This window comes from Macaca nemestrina, chromosome 20 (assembly GCF_043159975.1).
Source record: "Macaca nemestrina isolate mMacNem1 chromosome 20, mMacNem.hap1, whole genome shotgun sequence".
NCBI classification, from domain to species: domain Eukaryota; kingdom Metazoa; phylum Chordata; class Mammalia; order Primates; family Cercopithecidae; genus Macaca; species Macaca nemestrina.
Genome location: NC_092144.1, coordinates 13,238,818 through 13,257,618, shown reverse-complemented (window position 1 = coordinate 13,257,618; position 18,801 = coordinate 13,238,818). Strand labels below are relative to the sequence as shown.

Below are 18,801 nucleotides of genomic sequence, written 5' to 3'. Positions count from 1 at the left end.
AAAAGCGCTGAGATTACAGGCATGAGCCACTGCGCCCAGCCATCACAATGTATCTTTAGCCAAACATTCCCATGATTCTTGCATACCCTACGTCCATGGAGAGCAAAGCTGTCCCCAAGACAGTGGGGACACCTGGCTGCTATTGCCTTAACCAAGTGATCAAAATCAACATCACCAGTGATAAGTCATTTTGACGTCACGGATCCCAGCTACGTGATCGGACATTTGTAACTCTCTGATATTATCCCCAAACCTAGACCCTCAATCTAACCATTAGACAACATCAGACATTTATCTCAAATTGAAAAATTTTCTCAAAATACATTAACAGGCCGGGTGCGGTGGCTCACACCTGTAATCCCAGCACTTTGGGAAGCAGAGGAGGGAGGATCACTCGAACCCAGGAGGTCAAGACCAGCCTGGGCAACATGGCGAAACCCTCGTCTCTACAAAACGTCAAATAAATTAACTGACTCTACTGGCACACATCTATAGCCTCAGCCACTGGGGAGGCTGAGGCAGGAAGATTACTTGAGCACAGGAGGTCGAGGCTACAGTGAGCTCTGATGGTGACACTGCACTCCAGCCTGGGAGACAGAGCAAGACCTTGTCTCAAATAAAAAACAAAACAAGGCCAGGCATGGTGGCTCATGCCTGTAATCCCAGCACTTTGGGAGGCCAAGGTGGGCAGATCACAAGGTCATGAGATCTAGACCATCCTGGCTAACACGGTGAAACCCCATCTCTACTGAAAATACAGAAAATTAGCCAGGCCTGTAGTCTCAGGTGGCACACGCCTGTAGTCCTAGCTACACGGGAGGCTGAGGCAGGAGAATCACTCGAACTTGGGAGGTGGAGGTTGCAGTGAGTCGAGATCATGCCACTGCACTGCAGCCTGGGCAACAGAGCGAGATTCTGTCTCAAAAAAAAATAAAAAAATAAAATAAAAAAATTAGCAGGGGCCGGGCGCGGTGGCTCAAGCCTGTAATCCCAGCACTTTGGGAGGCCGAGACGGGCGGATCACGAGGTCAGGAGATCGAGACCATCCTGGCTAACACGGTGAAACCCCGTCTCTACTAAGAAATACAAAAAACTAGCCGGGCGAGGTGGCAGGCGCCTGTAGTCCCAGCTACTCGGGAGGCTGAGGCCGGAGAATGGCGTGAACCCGGGAGGCGGAGCTTGCAGTGAGCTGAGATCCGGCCACTGCACTCCAGCCTGGGCTACAGAGCGAGACTCCGTCTCAAAAAAAAAAAAAAAAAAAAAAATTAGCAGGGTGTGGTGGCGTGAACCTATAGTCCCAGCTACATAGGGGGCTGAGGTGGGAGGATCACCCAAGCCTGGGAGGTCGAGGCTACAGCAAGCGGAGATTGAGCCACTGCACTCCAGCCTGGGCGACAGAGTGGGATCCTGTTTCAGAACAAAACCCAAAACCCAAAAAACATTAGAGGAAATTGTGTGAAGGGAATAAAAGAACTCTCTGTACCTTCTTTTCTGATCTGAAAATGTCTAATTGTTTCAGGCTGGGCACAGTGACTCACACCTGTAATCCCAGTATTTTGGGAGGCTGAGACAGGAGGATGGCTTGAAGAGAAGAATTTGACCAGTCTCAGCAACTATCAAGACCTCGTCTCTACAAAGAAAAAACTTTTTTTTTTTTCATTAGTCAGGTGTGGTAGCACATCTGTCTTCCTATGTACTTGGGAGACTGAGTCGGGAGGATCCCTTGCACCAGGAGTTTGAAGTTACAGTGAGCTGTGATTGCATCACTGCATTCCAGCCTGGGTGACACGAGCAAGACCCTGTCTGTAATAATAATAATAAAATTAAAAATAACAAAAATAAAATAATGTTGTTTCAAAATTCAAAGGGCTGGCACAGTGGCTCACGCCTATAATCTCAACACTTGGGGAGGCCAAGGCAGGTGGATCACTTGAGGCCAGGGGTTCAAGACCAGCCTAACCAACACGGTTAAACCCTGTCTCTGCTAAAAATACAAAAATTAGCCTGGTATGGTGGGCTCCTATAATCCCAGCTACTCAGGAGGCTGAGGCATGAGAATCGCTTGAACCTGGGAGGCAGAGGTTTCAGTGACACAGAGCGAGACTCTGTATCAATAAATAAAGACATAAATAACCTCAAAGTTTTTAAAAGAGCATGGGGGAGGAAATTTTTTTTTTTTTTTTTTTTTTTTGAGATGGAGTCTCACTGTGTCGCCCAGGCTGGAGTGCAATGGCGCCATCTCAGCTCACTGCAACCTCCGCCTCCCAGGTTCAAGCGATTCTCCTGCCTCAACCTCCCAAGTAGCTGGGACTACAGGCATGTGCCACCATGCCCAGGTAATTTTTTTTTCCTTTTTTTTTTTTTTTTTTTTTGTATTTTTAGTAGAGGCGGGGTTTCACCATGTTAGCCAGGAGGGTCTCGATCTCCTGACCTGGTGATCCACCCACCTTGGCCTCCCAAAGTGCTGGGATTACAGGTGTGAGCCACTGCGCCTGGCCAGGAGGATGTTATTATGATTCCTATGTGCAGAATGGTTGGAGGGATGAGGGTGGGAGCAGGAATAGTCTTGGGGGAGCTAGGAGGGTAGGTGATGCTGATTTAGATTCATCTATTAGCAATGAAAATGGAGAATACTGGCTGCGGTGGCTCACGCCTGTAATCTCAATGCTTTGGAAGACCAAGGCAGGAGATGGCTTAAGTGGGAGAATTGCTTGAAGTCTCCCTTGATCACCACAGACCAACCTGGGTAACATAGAACCCATCTCTATTAAAAAAATTTTTTTTGGCCGGGCGCGGTGGCTCAAGCCTGTAATCCCAGCACTTTGGGAGGCCGAGACGGGTGGATCACGAGGTCAGTAGATCGAGACCATCCTGGCGAACACCGTGAAACCCCGTCTCTACTAAAAAATACAAAAAAACTAGCCGGGCGAGGTGGCGGGCACCTGTAGTCCCAGCTACTCGGGAGGCTGAGGCAGGAGAATGGCGTAAACCTGGGAGGCGGAGCTTGCAGTGAGCTGAGATCCGGCCACTGCACCCCAGCCCGGGCTACAGAGCCAGACTCCGCCTCAAAAAAAAAAAAAAAAAAAAAAAAATTTTTTTTCTTTTTTTTTTTCTTCCTTTGAGACAGAATCTCGCTCTGTCACCCAGGCTGGAGGGCAGTGGCATGATCTCAGCTCACTGCAAGCTCCACCTCCTGGGTTCACGCCATTCTCCTGCCTCAGCTTCGTGAATGGCTGGGATTACAGGCGCCCGCCACAAGGCCCGGCTAATTTTTTGTATTTTTAGTAGAGATGGGATTTCACCGTGTTAGCCAGGATGGTCTCGATCTCCTGACCTAGTGATCCACCCGCCTTGGCCTCCCAAAGTGCTGGGATTACAGGCGTGAGCCACCGCGCCTGGCCAAAAATTTTAAAAATTAGCATGAGAGCGGGAGCCTATACTCCCAGCTACTTGGGAGACTGAGGTGAGAGGATCGCTTGAGCCCAGGAGTTCAAGGCTGCCAGTGAGCCGTGATCGCACCACTGCACTTCAGCCTGGGCAACAGAATGAGACGCTGTCTCAGAAATAATAATAAAAATAGGCCAGGCGCGGTGGCTCAAGCGTGTAATCCCAGCACTTTGGGAGGCCCAGACGGGCGGATCACGAGGTCAGGAGATCGAGACCATCCTGGCTAGCACGGTGAAACCCCGTCTCTACTAAAAAATACAAAAAAAAAACTAGCCGGGCGAGGTGGCGGGTGCCTGTAGTCCCAGCTACTCGGGAGGCTGAGGCAGGAGAATGGCGTGAACCCGGGAGGCGGAGCTTGCAGTGAGCTGAGATCCGGCCACTGCACTCCAGCCTGGGCGACAGAGCAAGACTCCGTCTCAAAAAAAAAAAAAAAAAAAAAAAGAAATAATAATAAAAATAAAGAAAGAAAATGGAGAAAAGTTGCCATAGTCAGAGCCGATGGGGTCATTTTCAAGGACAAGATATTGGGATACGGGCAAGGAGACAGAAGTTCATGATGACTTTAGCATCTGAGTGGAATATTTAGCAAAATGTTAGTGCATTTTCTGATATGAGGAAGACTAGGGAGAAGTCAGTTTGGACCAAGTCAGTTGAACACGTAGATGGGACAAACAGACAGTTTTTCCTTCTACATCACATCACTCTCAATCCTTCGCTTCTGACACCAGATGATGGGGGGAGCTTCTTCCAAATCAAGTAATGCCCCAATTCTTTGTGGATGCCAACGCAGTGTCCTGCAATTTACTTCAATTCTCTCTCTTTTTTTTTTTGAAATGGAGTTTTGCTCTTTGTCGCCCAGGCTGGAGTGAAATGGCGCGATCTTGGCTCACTGCAACCTCTGTCTCCCGGGTTCAAGTGATTCTCCTGCCTCAGCCTCCCAAATAGCTGAAATTACAGGCTCGCACCACCAGGCAAGGCTAATTTTTGTATTTTCAGTAGAGGCAGGGTTTCGCCATGTTGGCCAGGCTGGTTTTGAGCTCCTGGTCTCAGGTGATCCGCCCACCTTGGCCTCCCAAAGTGCTGGGATTCCAGGCATGAGACACCATGGCCAATCTTTTTTTTTTTTTTTCCTGAGATAGAGTCTTGCTCTTTCACCCAGGCTGGAGTGCAGTGGTGCAATCTTGGCTGACTGAAACCTCCGCCTACAATTATTATCAAGGTGTTTTTATGGTGATTTTTTTTTTTTTTTTTTTTTTGAGACAGGCTGGAGTGCAGTGGTGTGATCATAGTTCACTGTAGCCTTGACCTCCCAGGCTCATGCAATTCTCCCACCTCAGCCTCCCGAGTAGCTACACGTGTCAATAATACAGGGATTACAGGTGCTTATCACCACGCCCAGCTGATTTTTGTATTTTTGGTAGAGACGGGGTTTCACCATGTTGGCCAGGCTGGTCTCAAACTCCTGACCTCGGGTGATCTGCCCACCTTGGCCTTCCAAAGTGTTGAGATTACAGGCGTGAGCCACCACACCCAACCTAATTTTTGTATTTTTAGTGAAGACGGGGTTTCACCATGTTGGCCAGGCTGGTCTTGAACTCCTGACCTCAGGTGATCCACCTACTTTGGCCTCCCAAAGTGCTGGAATTACAGGCGTGAGCCATTGCGCACGGCCAAGACTTTCCTATTTCTGGTCATTGGTCACTTGGACTCTCCCTTAATACGCATATGTATTTGTTTACAAATAACCCAACTGTACAGGTGCATTTAGACCACTCTTTCTAGCCTATGAATTAAATCATGCCTGGAAAATGGCCATAAAACAGGATGGGGCAAGTAAATAGAACTAAAAATTACGATTCATTTCCCACATCCAACTTTGGAGACCAGTGGCTTTGAACACAGAAAGCCTTGGGCTCAGTTTTCCTTGTGGTCCCAACTCCTCACTGCTTCCCTCTTACAGGTCATCCCACTTTTACGCAGTAGTGATAGAAACTCGATTTTTTTTTTTTTCCAAGACAGAGTCTTGCTGTGTCTCCCAGGCTGGAGTGCATGGCTCTCGGCTTACTGCAACCTCTGCCTCCTGGGTTCAAGCAATTCTAGTGCCTCAGCCTCCCGAGTAAGCTGGGATTACAGGTACCCACCACCATGTCCGGCTAATTTTTAGTAGAGATGGCTTTCACTGTGTTGGCCAGGCTGGTCTCAAACTCCTTACCTCGTGATCCACCCACCTCGTCCTCCCAAAGTGCTAGGATTACAGGTATGAGCCACCGCACCCAGCCAAGAAACTCTGTTTTTATCTGGACATGTGGCTTGCCAGTAGAAAGATGGTGTTTCTCAGCCTCCCTTGAAGTTAGCAGTGCGTATCCACCATTTCCCTTCTTTTCTTTTTTGGAGACAGGGTCTTGTTCTGTTGCCCAAGTTGGAGTGCAGTGGCACTCCACGTAGGCTCAAGCAATCCTCCCACTTCAGCCTCCCAAGGAGCTGGAACTACACTGTGCCCAGCGAATTCAAAAAAAATTTTTTTTGAAATGGAGTCACGCTCTGTTGCCCAGGCTGGAGTGCAGTGGTGTGATCTCGGCTCACTGCAACCTGTGCCTCCTGAGCTCAAGCGATTCTCCTGCCTCAGTCTCCTGAGTAGCTGGGATTACAGTCATACACCACTATACACAGCTAATTTTTTTTTTTTTTTTTTTGTATTTTTTAGTTGACATGGGATTTCTTCCACCATGCTGGCCAGGCTGGTCTCAAACTCCCGACCTCACATGATCTGTCCGTCTCCCAAAGTGCAGGGATTACAGGTGTGAGCATTCTGGGTGCACGGCCGGATAAATACTGATTATAATAAATAATAAATACTGATTACGCCAGGCTCCATGCTGGATGCTGGGACTACATTGATGGACCATAGTCCATTGTTATCCCTGCAGAGGCCCCTGCTGGGTAGTGCAGAGCTGGGCAGGACTGGGCAGGACTGGACAGGACAGGATGGCAGAAGGGGAGTTTGTGGCAGGGAGATAAGGCCAGTGGGTTATGCACCGGAGCAATGGTTAGATTCCTAGCCAATCAGCACATTCCATCCCTCTGGCCCCCAGGGATTGGTTCTGGATGGACACATGACCAAATTTAGGCCAATGAGATTTAAGTTTGAGGCTTTCTGCTAAAGTCAGGGAAGAACGCATGTTGGTTCTGGGAATCTCTTAGCACCACATGCAGAAGCCTGCAGGTAGAGTTCAGAGTTCACGAAAGAATTCATCTAAAAGATATAACTGAAGCCCCTGGATCCAGCTGTGCCTGAAGGATACAGGTTTTCTGTTCATGAACCAATAAATGCCCTCGTTTGTATTAGCTAGTTCAGTTTGGGTTCTCCTCCCTTTGCAATGGAAAGAGGCTTGCCAGGAACTCAAACATCTTGGTTCTTATTGCCGCTTCCCTGGGGGCTAGGACTGATACAGTAGTCCTGTCTCCCTAGAGTTACCCCATGACTCTGCTAACGAGACTGAGGAACCTCCACCCAACGTCCAAGCTAATGGCCATCCATCCCATGGGGAGTACTTGAGATAGGACCTGTTGTTCTCTTCTGGCCAACGCTAAGACCCGTCTCCTGTCTCACCCCACGAAGTGGGATTCTCAGGAGGTCACAGAGCCCTAGGAAACATGAACAAATAACCACCTCTCTGGGCCCGTGTTTCTTAACTTTTTTTTTTTTTTTTTTTGGGATGGAGTCTCATACTGTTGCCCAGGCTGGAGTGCAGTGATGCAATCTCGGCTCACTGCAACCTCCACCTCCCAGGTTCAAGAGATTCTCCTGCCTCAGCCTCCCGAGTAGCTGGGATTACAGGTGCCTGCTGCCACGCCTGGCTAGTTTTTTTGTATTTTTAGTAGAGACGGGGTTTCACCTTGTTGGCCAGGATGGTCTTGAACTCCTGACCTTAGGTAATCTGCCCACCTCAGCCTCCCAAAATGCTGGGATTACAGGCGTGAGCCACCGCGCCCAGCCACTGTTTCTTGATCACTTCCTCCCTCCCCTGTATCACTGCCTGCCTTCTCTGGGATAAATGCACTCAATCCTTGTCTCAAGCTCTACTTCTGGGAGACTCCAACTCAGGGCCTTGGCCACTCCCAAGCTGAGCAGACACTAAACTTTTTTTTTTTTTTTTTTTGAGACGGAGTCTCACTGTCGCCCAGGCTGGAGTGCAGTGGTGTGATCTTGGCTCACTGTAACCTCCAGCTCTCAGGTTCAAGTGATTCTCCGGCATTAGCCTCCTGAGCAGCTGGGATTACAGGCACGCACCACCATACCCAGGAAATTTTTGTATTTTTAGTAGAGACGGGGTTTCACCATGTTGGCCAGGCTGGTTTCGAACTCCTGACCTCAGGTGATCCACCCGCCGTGACCTCCCAAAGTGCTGAGATTACAGTTGTGAGCCACTGTGCTCGGCCAACACTATACTTTTATTTTTTCTATTTTTATTTATTTTATTTTATTTTATTCTTGAGACAGAGTCTTGCTCTGTTGCCCAGGCTGGAATGCAGTGGAGCAATCTCGGCTCACTGCAAGCTCCGCCTCCTGGGTTCACACCATTCTCCTGCCTCAGCCTCCCGAGTAGCTGGGACTACAGGTGCCCGCCACCACGCCCGGCTAATTGTTTGTATTTTTTTTAGTAGAGATGGGGTTTCGCCGTGGTCTTGATCTCCTGACCTCGTGGTCCGCCTGCCTCAGCCTCCCGAAGTGCTGGGATTACAGGCACGAGCCACCGCGCCTGGCTACTATACTTTTATTTTTATTTATTTATTCATTTTTGAGACAGGGTCTCACTCTGTCATCCAGGCTGGTGTGCAGTAGGATGAACACGGCTCACTGCAGTTTCGACCTCCTGGGCTCATGTGATCCTCCCACCTCAGCCTCCCTGGTAGCTGGGACTACAGGCAAGCACCACCATGCCCTGCTATGTTTTGTTTTGTTTTGTTTTGTTTTGTTTTGTTTTGTTTTGTTTTGTTTGAGACAGAGTCTCACACTGTAGCCCAGGCTGGAGTGCAGTAGCATGATCTCAGCTCACTGCAACCTCTGCCTCCCGGGTTCAAGCCATTTTCCTGCCTCAGCCTCCAGAGTAGCTGGGATTACAGGCACGTGCCACCACGCCAAGCTAATTTTTGTATTTTTAGTAGAGATGGGGTTTTACCACGTTGGCCAGGCTGGTCTTGAACTCCTGACCTCAGCTGATCCGCCCGCCTCGGCCTCCCAAAGTGCTAGGATTATAAGTGTGAGCCACTGTGCCTGGCCCCCGCTAAGTTTTAAAAAAAAGTTTTTAGGCCAGGCGCGGTGGCTCACGCCTGTAATCCCAGCACTTTGGGAGGCCGAGGCGGGCGGATCACAAGGTCAGGAGATCGAGACCACGGTGAAACCCCGTCTCTACTAAAAATACAAAAAATTAGCCGGGCACGGTGGCGGGCGCCTGTAGTCCCAGCTACTCAGGAGGCTGAGGCAGGAGAATGGCGTAAACCCAGGAGGCGGAGCTTGCAGTGAGCCGAGATCGCGCCACTGCACTCCAGCCTGGGCGACAGAGCGAGACTCCGTCTCAAAAAACAAAAAAAAAAACAAAAAAAAAAAAAAGTTTTTAGAGACGGGGTCTCACCATTACTGCCCAGGCTGGTCTCTAACTCCTGGGCTTGAGCCATCCTCCTGCCTCAGCTTCCAAAAGTGTTGAGATTATACAGGCGTGAGCCACCACACCCAGCCACCATTCTTAAAATATTCTACCTACTCCGTCGTTTTGCTTCAAGACAGCTCTCTGAGGGAGGAGGTTTGTCATTCACCCCCCCTCCTTTTTTTTTTCTTTATTTAAAAACAGGGTTTTACTCTGTTGCCCAGACTGGCGTGCAGTGACACATAGCTTATTATAACCTCAAACTTGAGCCCAGGGGCTCAAGTGATCCTCCTGCCTTGGCCTCCTGAGTAGCTGGGACTATGGGTGTGCACCACCGTACCAGGCTAGTTGTTGTTATTATTATTATTATTATTATTGAGACAGAGTCTCGCTCTGTTGCCCAGGCTGGAGTGCAGTGACATGATCTCCACCTCCCAGGTTCAAGCGATTCTCGTGCCTCAGTCTCTGGAGTAGCTAGGATTACAGGCGCGTGCCATCATGCCCAGCTAATTTTTGTATTTTTAGTAGAGACGAGGTTTCACCATGTTGGCCTGGCTGCTCTGGAACTCCTGACCTCAGGTGATCCGCCTGCCTAAGCCTCCCAAAGTGCTGGGATTACAGGTGTGAGCCATGGAGCCCAGCCCAGACTAATTTTTTTTTTTTTTAAATTTATTTTTAGAGACAGGGTCTCACTATATTGCCCAGTCTGGTCTCAAATTCCTGGCCTCAAGAGATCCTCCTAGCCAGATGCAGTGGCTCACGCCTGTAATCCCAGCACTTTGGGAGGCTGAGGTGGGCAAATCACCTGAGGTCAGGAGTTCGAGACCAGCCTGGCCAACTTGGCGAAACCCTATCTGTACTAAAACTACAAAAATTAGCTGGGCATGGTGGCAGGTGCCTATAATCCCAGCTACTCAGGAGGCTGAGGTAGGAGAATCAGTTGATCCCCGGAGGTGGAGGTTGCAGTGAGCCTAGATCACGCCACTGCATTCCAGCCTAGGCGACAGAGTGACAGAGTGAGACTCTGTCTCAAAAAAAAAAAAAAAAAAAAAAAAGGCCGGGCGCTGTGGCTCAAGCCTGTAATCCCAGCACTTTGGGAGGCCGAGGTGGGCGGATCACGAGGTCAGGAGATCGAGACCATCCTGCCTAACACGGTGAAACCCCATCTCTACTAAAAAATACAAAAAACTAGCCGGGCGATGTGGCGGACGCCTGTAGTCCCAGCTTCTCGGGAGGCTGAGGCAGGAGAATGGCGTGAACCCGGGAGGCGGAGCTTGCAGTGAGCTGAGATCTGGCCACTGCACCCCAGCCTGGGCGACAGAGTGAGACTCCGTCTCAAAAAAAAAAAAAAAAAAAGAGAGAGATCCTCCTGTCTCAGCTTCCCAAAGCACTGGGATTACAGATATAAACCACAGCACCCAACCTGTCAATCCCATTTTATGTGTGGGAAAGCTGAGGTCTGGGCAGAAGGACCTGTCTGAAGCCGCCCTGTTGCTAAGTGGTGGGTCTGGGAGATTTGACCTTAGGTGGAGACCAGCTTGGCACCCCCATCCACAGGTGCGAAAGCCGTGGGATATGCCAGGCACTGTTCTGAATGCACACTTCATATAATCCTTACAACACTGTGGGGAGTACGGGGTGGTAAGCCAACCATTACCCCACTTGACAGAGAGGGAAACCAAGGCCCTGAGAGGTGGCACAGCCCAGGTTCAAACCCAGGCAGGCTGGCACCAAGCTCACACTCTTAACCACCAGGCTGATGCCTGGATATATGTAATTTCCTTCCAGGCGGCTGTGGCCATTTGTCGGGGGAGGGGGGGGGTGTCTGGAGCGAGATCAGCCAGCAGAGGGGATATGGGTGCCGGGCAGCAGACCTGGTCAGGAGCTCCCAGGCTGGCATCTGGGCTGCCAGGCTAACCTTAGGCCTCTCTAATCCCTCACTGCTGCCCGCCCCTGCTTCTCGGAACTCTCCTGTGCCCCGAAGCTCCCCCCATCCCTCCGTCCCCACCCCTACTCCTGCGGTCGTCCCAAATACCAGACAGGACGAATCTCAGCTTTTCCCCAAACATTCCTTGTTCTTGTGGCCCGGCCCAGGCTGGCTGAGGTTACGAAAGCAGAGATGGGGTGGTTGTTGGCGGGAGGGGGGACCAAGGGGATGGGCTGGCCTGTCCTCACCACCCCATCCGGCCGCCTGCCCGTCCTCCCCAGGGCGGGGAAGGGGGTGGGCCAGCTCCCCCAAAGCCCCGGGAGAACAGGCTGTTGTGGGGGGTGGCCTGAGTCTGGAGATGGGGGGCAGTGGTGGCCACAGCAGAGACTCCAGGTGACCGCCTGGTTTCCATTAGGGAGTCCTGGTCAGCAGCTTGGGCGAGACGGCAGAGTCAGGGCTGGCCATGGTAAGGTGGGGCACGGGAGGGTCTGAGGGTGGGGCCTGCCTGCCTCCCCACCCCCACTCTGCCAACTGGCCACTGCCTCCCCACTAAGACCCTCCCCGAGGAGGGGATGCTCCAGTCACCATGGCGACCCCGTGCCCAGCCCGGAGACAGGCTGACCCTCCCTTCCCCGCAGTGGCTGAGCCTGCTGCTGCTCCTGCTGTTGCCGGGCCCCCTGCCCGTGGCTGGCATGGAGGACGCTGCCTTCCCTCACCTGGGGGAGAGCTCGCAGCCCCCGCCCCGGGCCTGCCCCCCGCGCTGCTCCTGCCCCCGAGTCGACACTGTGGACTGTGATGGCTTGGACCTTCGGGTGTTCCCGGACAACATCACCAGAGCCGCTCAGCACCTCTCCTTGCAGGTGGGGCCCAGGGAGGGGAGTAGGGGCGCCCAGGGCTGAGACCCAGAGGTGAGGGGAGCTGGAGGGGTGCCCCGGGGCTGAGGAGTGTGGTGGGGTGTAGGAACATACATGCAGGAGGGCGGCGTGGAGCTGGCTGTGATGGAGCTTTGCCTGGGCAGATTGGCTCTGCATGCCCCAGGTGAGGGGGTGAGTGTGGACATGCTGGAAGTTGTTGGGGACTGAGGGTTAGTGGGCGTTAGGGTTAACATCTTGGCGGTTATAGTGTTGTTTGGAGTCAGTGTGATGGGGAGTTTGGGGTTATGGGGATGTTGTGGCATTGGGGGTTGATGGTGGGGGTGATGGCACATTTGCGGTCGATGGTGGGGGTGTTGGGGCATGTGGGGTCGATTGTAGGGGTGACGGCAGGCACATTTGGGGTCGGTTGTGGGGGTGATGATGCATTTGGGGGCGATTGTGGGGGTGATGGCATATTTGGGGTCAGTTGTGGGGGTGATGGCACATTTAGGGTCAATTGTGGGGGTGATGGCATATTTGGGGTCAGTTGTGGGGGTGATGGCACATTTAGGGTCAATTGTGGGGGTGATGGCACATTTAGGGTCGATTGTGGGGGTGATGGCACATTTGGGGTCGGTTGTGGGGGTGATGGCACATTTGGGGGCAGTTGTGGGGGTGATGGCACATTTGGGGTCGGTTGTGGGGGTGATGGCATATTTGGGGGCGATTGTGGGGATGATGGCACATTTGGGGTCGGTCGTGGGGGTGATGGCACATTTGGGGGCGGTCGTGGGGGTGATGGCGTATTTGGGATTGGTCGTGGGTGTGATGGCACATTTCGGGTCAATCGTGGGTGTGATGGCACATTTCGGGTCGATCGTGGGTGTGATGGCACATTTCGGGTCGATCGTGGGGGTGATGGCACATTTCGGGTCGATCGTGGGGGTGATGGCACATTTCGGGTCGATCGTGGGGGTGATGGCACATTTCGGGTCGATCGTGGGGGTGATGGCACATTTCGGGTCGATCGTGGGGGTGATGGCACATTTCGGGTCGATCGTGGGGGTGATGGCACATTTCGGGTCGATCGTGGGGGTGATGGCACATTTGGGGTCGATCGTGGGGGTGATGGCACATTTCGGGTCGATCGTGGGGGTGATGGCACATTTGGGGTCGATCGTGGGTGTGATGGCACATTTCGGGTCGATTGTGGGTGTGATGGCACATTTGGGGTCGATTGTGGGGGTGATGGCACATTTAGGGTCGATTGTGGGGGCAATGGCACTTTCGGGGTTGATTGTGGGGGTGTTGAGGGACCTGGGGTTGGTTGTGGGGTGATGGCGCATTTGGGGTCGGTTGTGCGGGTTTGGGGTTTGACATCTTGGCAGTTACAAAACCGGTCAGGATGATGGGGTGTTTAGGATCAACTGTGGGGGTGAAGATGGGATGAGGCTGGTTTGGGCTGATGGGAAGTTGAGAATCAGTGCTTGGGGTTACTTGGTCATGGGGTCACAGGTGTGAACACCCCAACTCTTGCCCTGCAGAACAACCAGCTCCAGGAACTCCCCTACAATGAGCTGTCCCGCCTCAGTGGCCTGCGAACCCTCAACCTCCACAACAACCTCATCTCCTCAGAAGGTGAGGGGCAGAGGGAGGCAGCCTCTCTGGGGCTGAAGGACTGACCGAGGTCTCAGCTGCCATCCCCTTCCCCCGCCCCATCTGCGGGCAGCTCTGTCGCAGTTCCCAGAACTGCCCTTTGCTGAGCAGGATGGAAACTCAGGGGCTGGGGTGGGGGTTGGGGGCTGTGGCTTTTGAGTAGGGATGGGGAGGAGGGGATCTGAGGGCCTGGGGAGCCTCTGCCAGTTCCCAGCCCAGAACCCTGAGGCAGCTGGGAGCCCAGACTCCCCCTCCACCCAAGACCAGGCCTTCACTGCCCCCCACTCTCCCAGGCCTTCCTGACGAGGCCTTCGAATCTCTCACCCAGCTGCAGCACATCTACGTGGCTCACAACAAGGTGAGCCCCCAGCCCCACCCGCAGGCTGAGCCCAGAGAGGGTGCAGCTTCGGTCACACAGCCCAGGGTGTGGAGGGGACAGCTCTGCTGGGGAAGGGGTGGGGCCAGGGCGCACCAGGACCAGTGCGGCTGTGGGCTGTGTCCCCACAGCTCTCAGTGGCCCCTCAGTTTCTGCCCCGGTCCCTCCGCGTCGCGGATCTGGCTGCCAACCAAGTGATGGAGATCTTCCCCCTCACCTTTGGGGAGAAGCCGGCACTCAGGTAGGCCCTGGCCCAGCCCAGGCCCCCAGGCCTCAGATACGTCTGGGTCACGCCTGGTTCTAGGAGCAATGAGGGAGTTAAGATCTTGCCCTTGGCCGGGTGCAGTGGCTCACTCCTGTAATCCCAGCACTTTGGGAGGCCAAGATGGGAGGATCATCTGGGATCAGGGGTTCGAGACCAGCCTGGCCAAGTCTCTACATAAAATACAAAAATTAGCTGGGTGTGGTGGCATGTGCCTGTAATCCCAGCCACTCAGGAGGCTGAGGTAGGACACTTGCTTGAACCTAGGAGGTGGAGGGTGCCGTGAGAGGAGATCGTGCCGCTGCACTCAAGCCTGGGTGACAGAGTGAGACTCTGTCTCAAAATTAAAAAAAAAAAAAAAAAAAAAGCCTTGCCCTGGAGGGCTTAACTGGGGGCAGATCCTTTGCTTGGGGAGTGAGAGGAGGGCACAGTTATACCCTGGGAGGAGAGTGAGGGGGGAGACAGGGCCCTGTATGCTGTGTCAGAACTCCAGACTGAGGTGGAGACAGTATGTGCAGGGACACACACACACTCTTACACAGACTCACATACACACCTGCACACACAACCACACGAACACATGCTTATGCACATACATGCAATCACGTGCACACACAAGCACACAGACTGACATACACACCTGCACACACTTCCAATCACATGCATACAGGCACACACTCATGCATGCACATGCAATAACATCCTCACACAAGCACACACACAGACTCACATACACACCTGCATACACTTCCAATCACATGCACACAGGCACACACTCATGCACATATGTACACACATGCACCCACGCACTCTTGCACATGCATACATACACACAGTTGCACACTCACATACACACACACATACACACTTATGCACAGGCACATAGCACACACTTGCGTATACATACACACATGCACACCCACACACTCTTACAATCACACGTGCACACACACTCCACATATGCACACACTCGTTACACTTACACATGCACACTGCTCACACACATGCACACACATCTATTCATACAACACATACACTCACCTGCACACCTACACACAGTCACATGCACACATGCACAATTACTCTCACACAGACGCTACACATGCACACACACACACACACTCTCTGAAGGTGACCCTGAGCAGAGTATGGTGTGGGAGTAGGGTGGTGGGAGGCGAGGGGCAGGCTGGTGGCCGGAGCCTGGCTCTCCTCAGGTCCGTGTACCTCCACAACAACCAGCTGAGCAACGCTGGCCTGCCCCCTGACGCCTTTCGCGGCTCCGAGGCCGTCACCACCCTCAGCCTCTCGAACAACCGGTTCAGTTACCTGCCACCCAGCCTGCCACCCTCACTTGAGCGGCTCCACCTGCAGGTAGCCCTGCTGTAGGTCCCACCCTGGGGCCAGACTCCCTTCATCTCTTTCCAGGGGGACCCCTCCAGTTCCTAGCTTTCCATCCTTCCCAATTGCCCCTCATAATTCCAGTGGTCGGAGTTATCTTTCTTTGAATCACTTTATTGGAAATCACTTTGAGCTCAAGGCAAGCTCCCCGTCACTCCCTTACTCAAGAGCCTTCTGTGGCTTCCCGCTGCCCTCATCCCAGACTCAGGTCTCATTCTGTTCTCCCTTCTCCAGAACAATCTCATCTCCAAGGTGCCCCGAGGAGCCCTGAGCCGCCAGACTCAACTCCGCGAGCTCTACCTCCAGCACAACCAGCTGACCGACAGCGGCCTGGATGCCACCACCTTCAGGTACAGGATGATAGGGGCAGAAGGGGCTGAGAATTTATAGTCGGGGGTCCCAACCTTCAGTCCCCCTTCCCTGGATGGCTCCTAAGCCATGGCCTCATTTACTGAGTGTGTGCTGCTCACTGGGCTCGGCAGAGCACTGGGTGGGTGTCCCTGTTCCCCACAGCCCTGCACTGACATCGTAAGTCTCACATGCATTTCCATCTCGCCTCTACCCTGGTCACCCCCGTAGCTAACTCTCAGGCTGGAATCTGCCCTGAGCACCCCAAGTTTACCTCCCACCCAGCTCTCTCAACGCATCACTCCCAAGTTGAAATCGCCAGCTTAAATCTGTCTCAGGACCACTCCCCAACCTCCTCGCCAAAATCTGTCAGGCACCCCACTCCAAGTGCCCCACCTGACACCGACCCTCTCTCCTACCAGCAAGCTGCATAGCCTTGAATACCTGGATCTCTCCCATAACCAGCTGACCACCGTGCCCGCCGGCCTGCCCCGGACCCTGGCTATCCTGCACCTGGGCCGCAACCGCATCCGACAGGTGGAGGCAGCTCGGCTGCACGGGGCGCGTGGTCTGCGCTATTTGTTGCTGCAGCACAACCAGCTGGGGAGCTCAGGGCTGCCCGCCGGGGCTCTGCGGCCGCTGCGGGGCCTGCACACGCTGCACCTCTATGGCAATGGGCTGGACCGCGTGCCTCTGGCCCTGCCCCGCCGCCTGCGTGCCCTGGTGCTGCCCCACAACCACGTGGCCACGCTGGGTGCCCGCGACCTGGCCGCCACACCGGGCCTGATGGAGCTTAACCTGGCCTATAACCGCCTGACCAGCGCCCGCGTGCACCACCGGGCCTTCCGCCGGCTGCGCACCCTGCGCAGCCTGGACCTGGCGGGGAATCAGCTAACCCGGCTGCCCATGGGCCTGCCCACTGGCCTGCACACCCTGCGGCTGCAACGCAACCAGCTGCGGATGCTCGAGCCGGAACCTCTGGCCGGCCTGGACCAACTGAAGGAGCTCAGCCTGGCACACAACCGGCTCCGGGTCGGTGACATCGGGCCAGGCACCTGGCATGAGCTCCAAGCCCTCCAGGTCAGGCACAGGCTGGTTAGCCACACTATCCCCAGGGCCTCTCCATCCCCCTGCCTGCACTGCCACATCCCAAACATTCTAGTTAGCTGGTCAAGCAATCAGAACAAGAAAATGGTAAGAGTGGGTTAGAAGGTGATGAGGAGGCTGGGTGAGGTGGCTCATGCCTGTAATCCCAGTGCTTTGGGAAGCCAAGGCAGGAGAATCGCTTTAGGCTATGGGTTTGAGACCAGCCTGGCAACATAGCAAGACCCTATCTCTACCAAAAAAACCTAGCCAAGCGTGGTGTTGCATGCCTGTAGTCCCAGCTATTCAGGAGACTGAGGCGGGAGGATCGCTTGAGCCCAGAAGTTTGAGGCAGCAGTGAGCCATGATCAGGCCACTGCCCTTCAGACTGGGCAACACAGCAAGACCCTGTCTCTTGAAAAAAAAAAGTGATGAGAGAGGTATGGTGCGATTGACTGAATCATTTAATCAAGTGGGGACCCGTCTGTCTGTGCCTTCCTGGGAAGGGTCTTAGTTTACCACTGCAGAGGGGAGGAATTTGGCAGTCATGTGGGGTGGGGGCAGAAGGGACAGGCTGGTATGAAGGAGGCAGGAGACTTTCAAGGAGAGAGGTTGGGGGCTGGCTGAGCTGAGTGGCCCAGGCCTGCGGCTGCCACGACACCATCTACAACCCCCTGCCCAGATGCTGGACCTCAGCCACAACGAGCTGTCCTTTGTGCCCCCGGACCTGCCTGAGGCCCTGGAGGAGCTGCACCTTGAGGGCAATCGCATCGGCCACGTGGGCCCCGAGGCCTTCCTCAGCACGCCCCGCCTGCGTGCCCTCTTCCTCAGGTGCCCCGAGGGTGGCTGGAGGGGTGGAGGTGGGCAGGGGAGGGCCTGGGAGGGTCACGACCGCCTCTCTGTGCAGGGCCAACAGGCTTCACATGACGAGCATCGCGGCCGAGGCCTTCCTGGGGCTCCCAAACCTGCGCGTGGTGGACACAGCAGGGAATCCGGAGCAGGTCCTGATCCAGCTGCCTCCCACCACCCCACGTGGGCCACGGGCAGGGGGCCCCTGATCCTGGAGAGGTCCAGCAGAGCAGCCCAGACTCCTGGGGCTCCGCTGGGCCGTGGACTGAAGAGACAACACCCACCGTGGGCCCTCTGTCTGGCTCTCCTGGGCCTCCAGGGCTGGGCCTGCTCTGCCTGGCACTGGCCAAGGCACCGAGGCACGCAGCTGGCATACTCCAGGCTCACAGACCACGCTGGCCTGGCAGGACACGTCCTACCCCAAACTCCCAACACGGATGGAGGCAGCAACAATAAAGCCAAACCCTTCCAGCGCTCAGCACGGACCAGGCACCCTTTGGGGGCTCTGTCCACAGACTCCTCCCCACGACCAGTCCAGCTGGGGAAACTGAGGCTCTGTGATGCTAAGTGGGTCAGGACTGAATTTTGAGGTCCTAAGGCACACACTGGGGTCACCAGACAGCACCCTGTGCGACCCAGCCACGTGTGATTGCAGGGACGCCCAAGGCCACCCACTGAAAAAACACTGGGTGACAGATACAGGGCCCCTCAAGTGTATCCCCCACAGAAAGCATGGGAATGAAATGCACCCTTCAAGCTGGATGTGTGGTGGTGCCCTTCTGTAATCCATGACTCAGGAGGCCGAGGCAGGAGGATTACGTGAGCCCAGGAGTCGGAGGCTTCAATGAGCTGATTGTGCCACTGCACTCCAGCCTGGGAGACAGAGGGAAACCCGGTCTCTAAAAAAAAAAAAGCGCCTTTCACAAGCACACTGCCTCTCCCCAAACCTGTTCCCC

General features: G+C 54.1%; 1 protein-coding gene across 4 annotated transcripts; it reads left to right on the top strand.

The window, feature by feature from the left end:
* The first annotated feature begins 11,152 nt into the window (after positions 1–11,152).
* Positions 11,153–18,605, top strand: LOC105498813 (podocan like 1). 4 transcript variants are annotated; one of them, XM_071088224.1, is made up of 10 exons: positions 11,153–11,485; positions 11,658–11,879; positions 13,418–13,511; positions 13,823–13,887; positions 14,037–14,146; positions 15,382–15,538; positions 15,800–15,915; positions 16,336–16,993; positions 17,679–17,827; positions 17,904–18,605. In XM_071088224.1, exons 1-10 carry the CDS (start codon positions 11,483–11,485, stop codon positions 18,052–18,054), a joined length of 1,725 nt encoding a protein of 574 aa, XP_070944325.1. In that variant the 5' UTR covers positions 11,153–11,482; the 3' UTR covers positions 18,055–18,605. The 4 variants fall into 4 exon arrangements, with proteins under 4 accessions (XP_070944325.1, XP_070944324.1, XP_070944327.1 ...); XM_071088223.1 differs by lacking the exon at positions 11,153–11,485 and having other exon boundaries at positions 11,515–11,879; XM_071088225.1 differs by lacking the exons at positions 11,153–11,485; positions 11,658–11,879 and adding an exon at positions 11,991–12,057.
* The last annotated feature ends 196 nt before the right edge of the window (positions 18,606–18,801 follow it).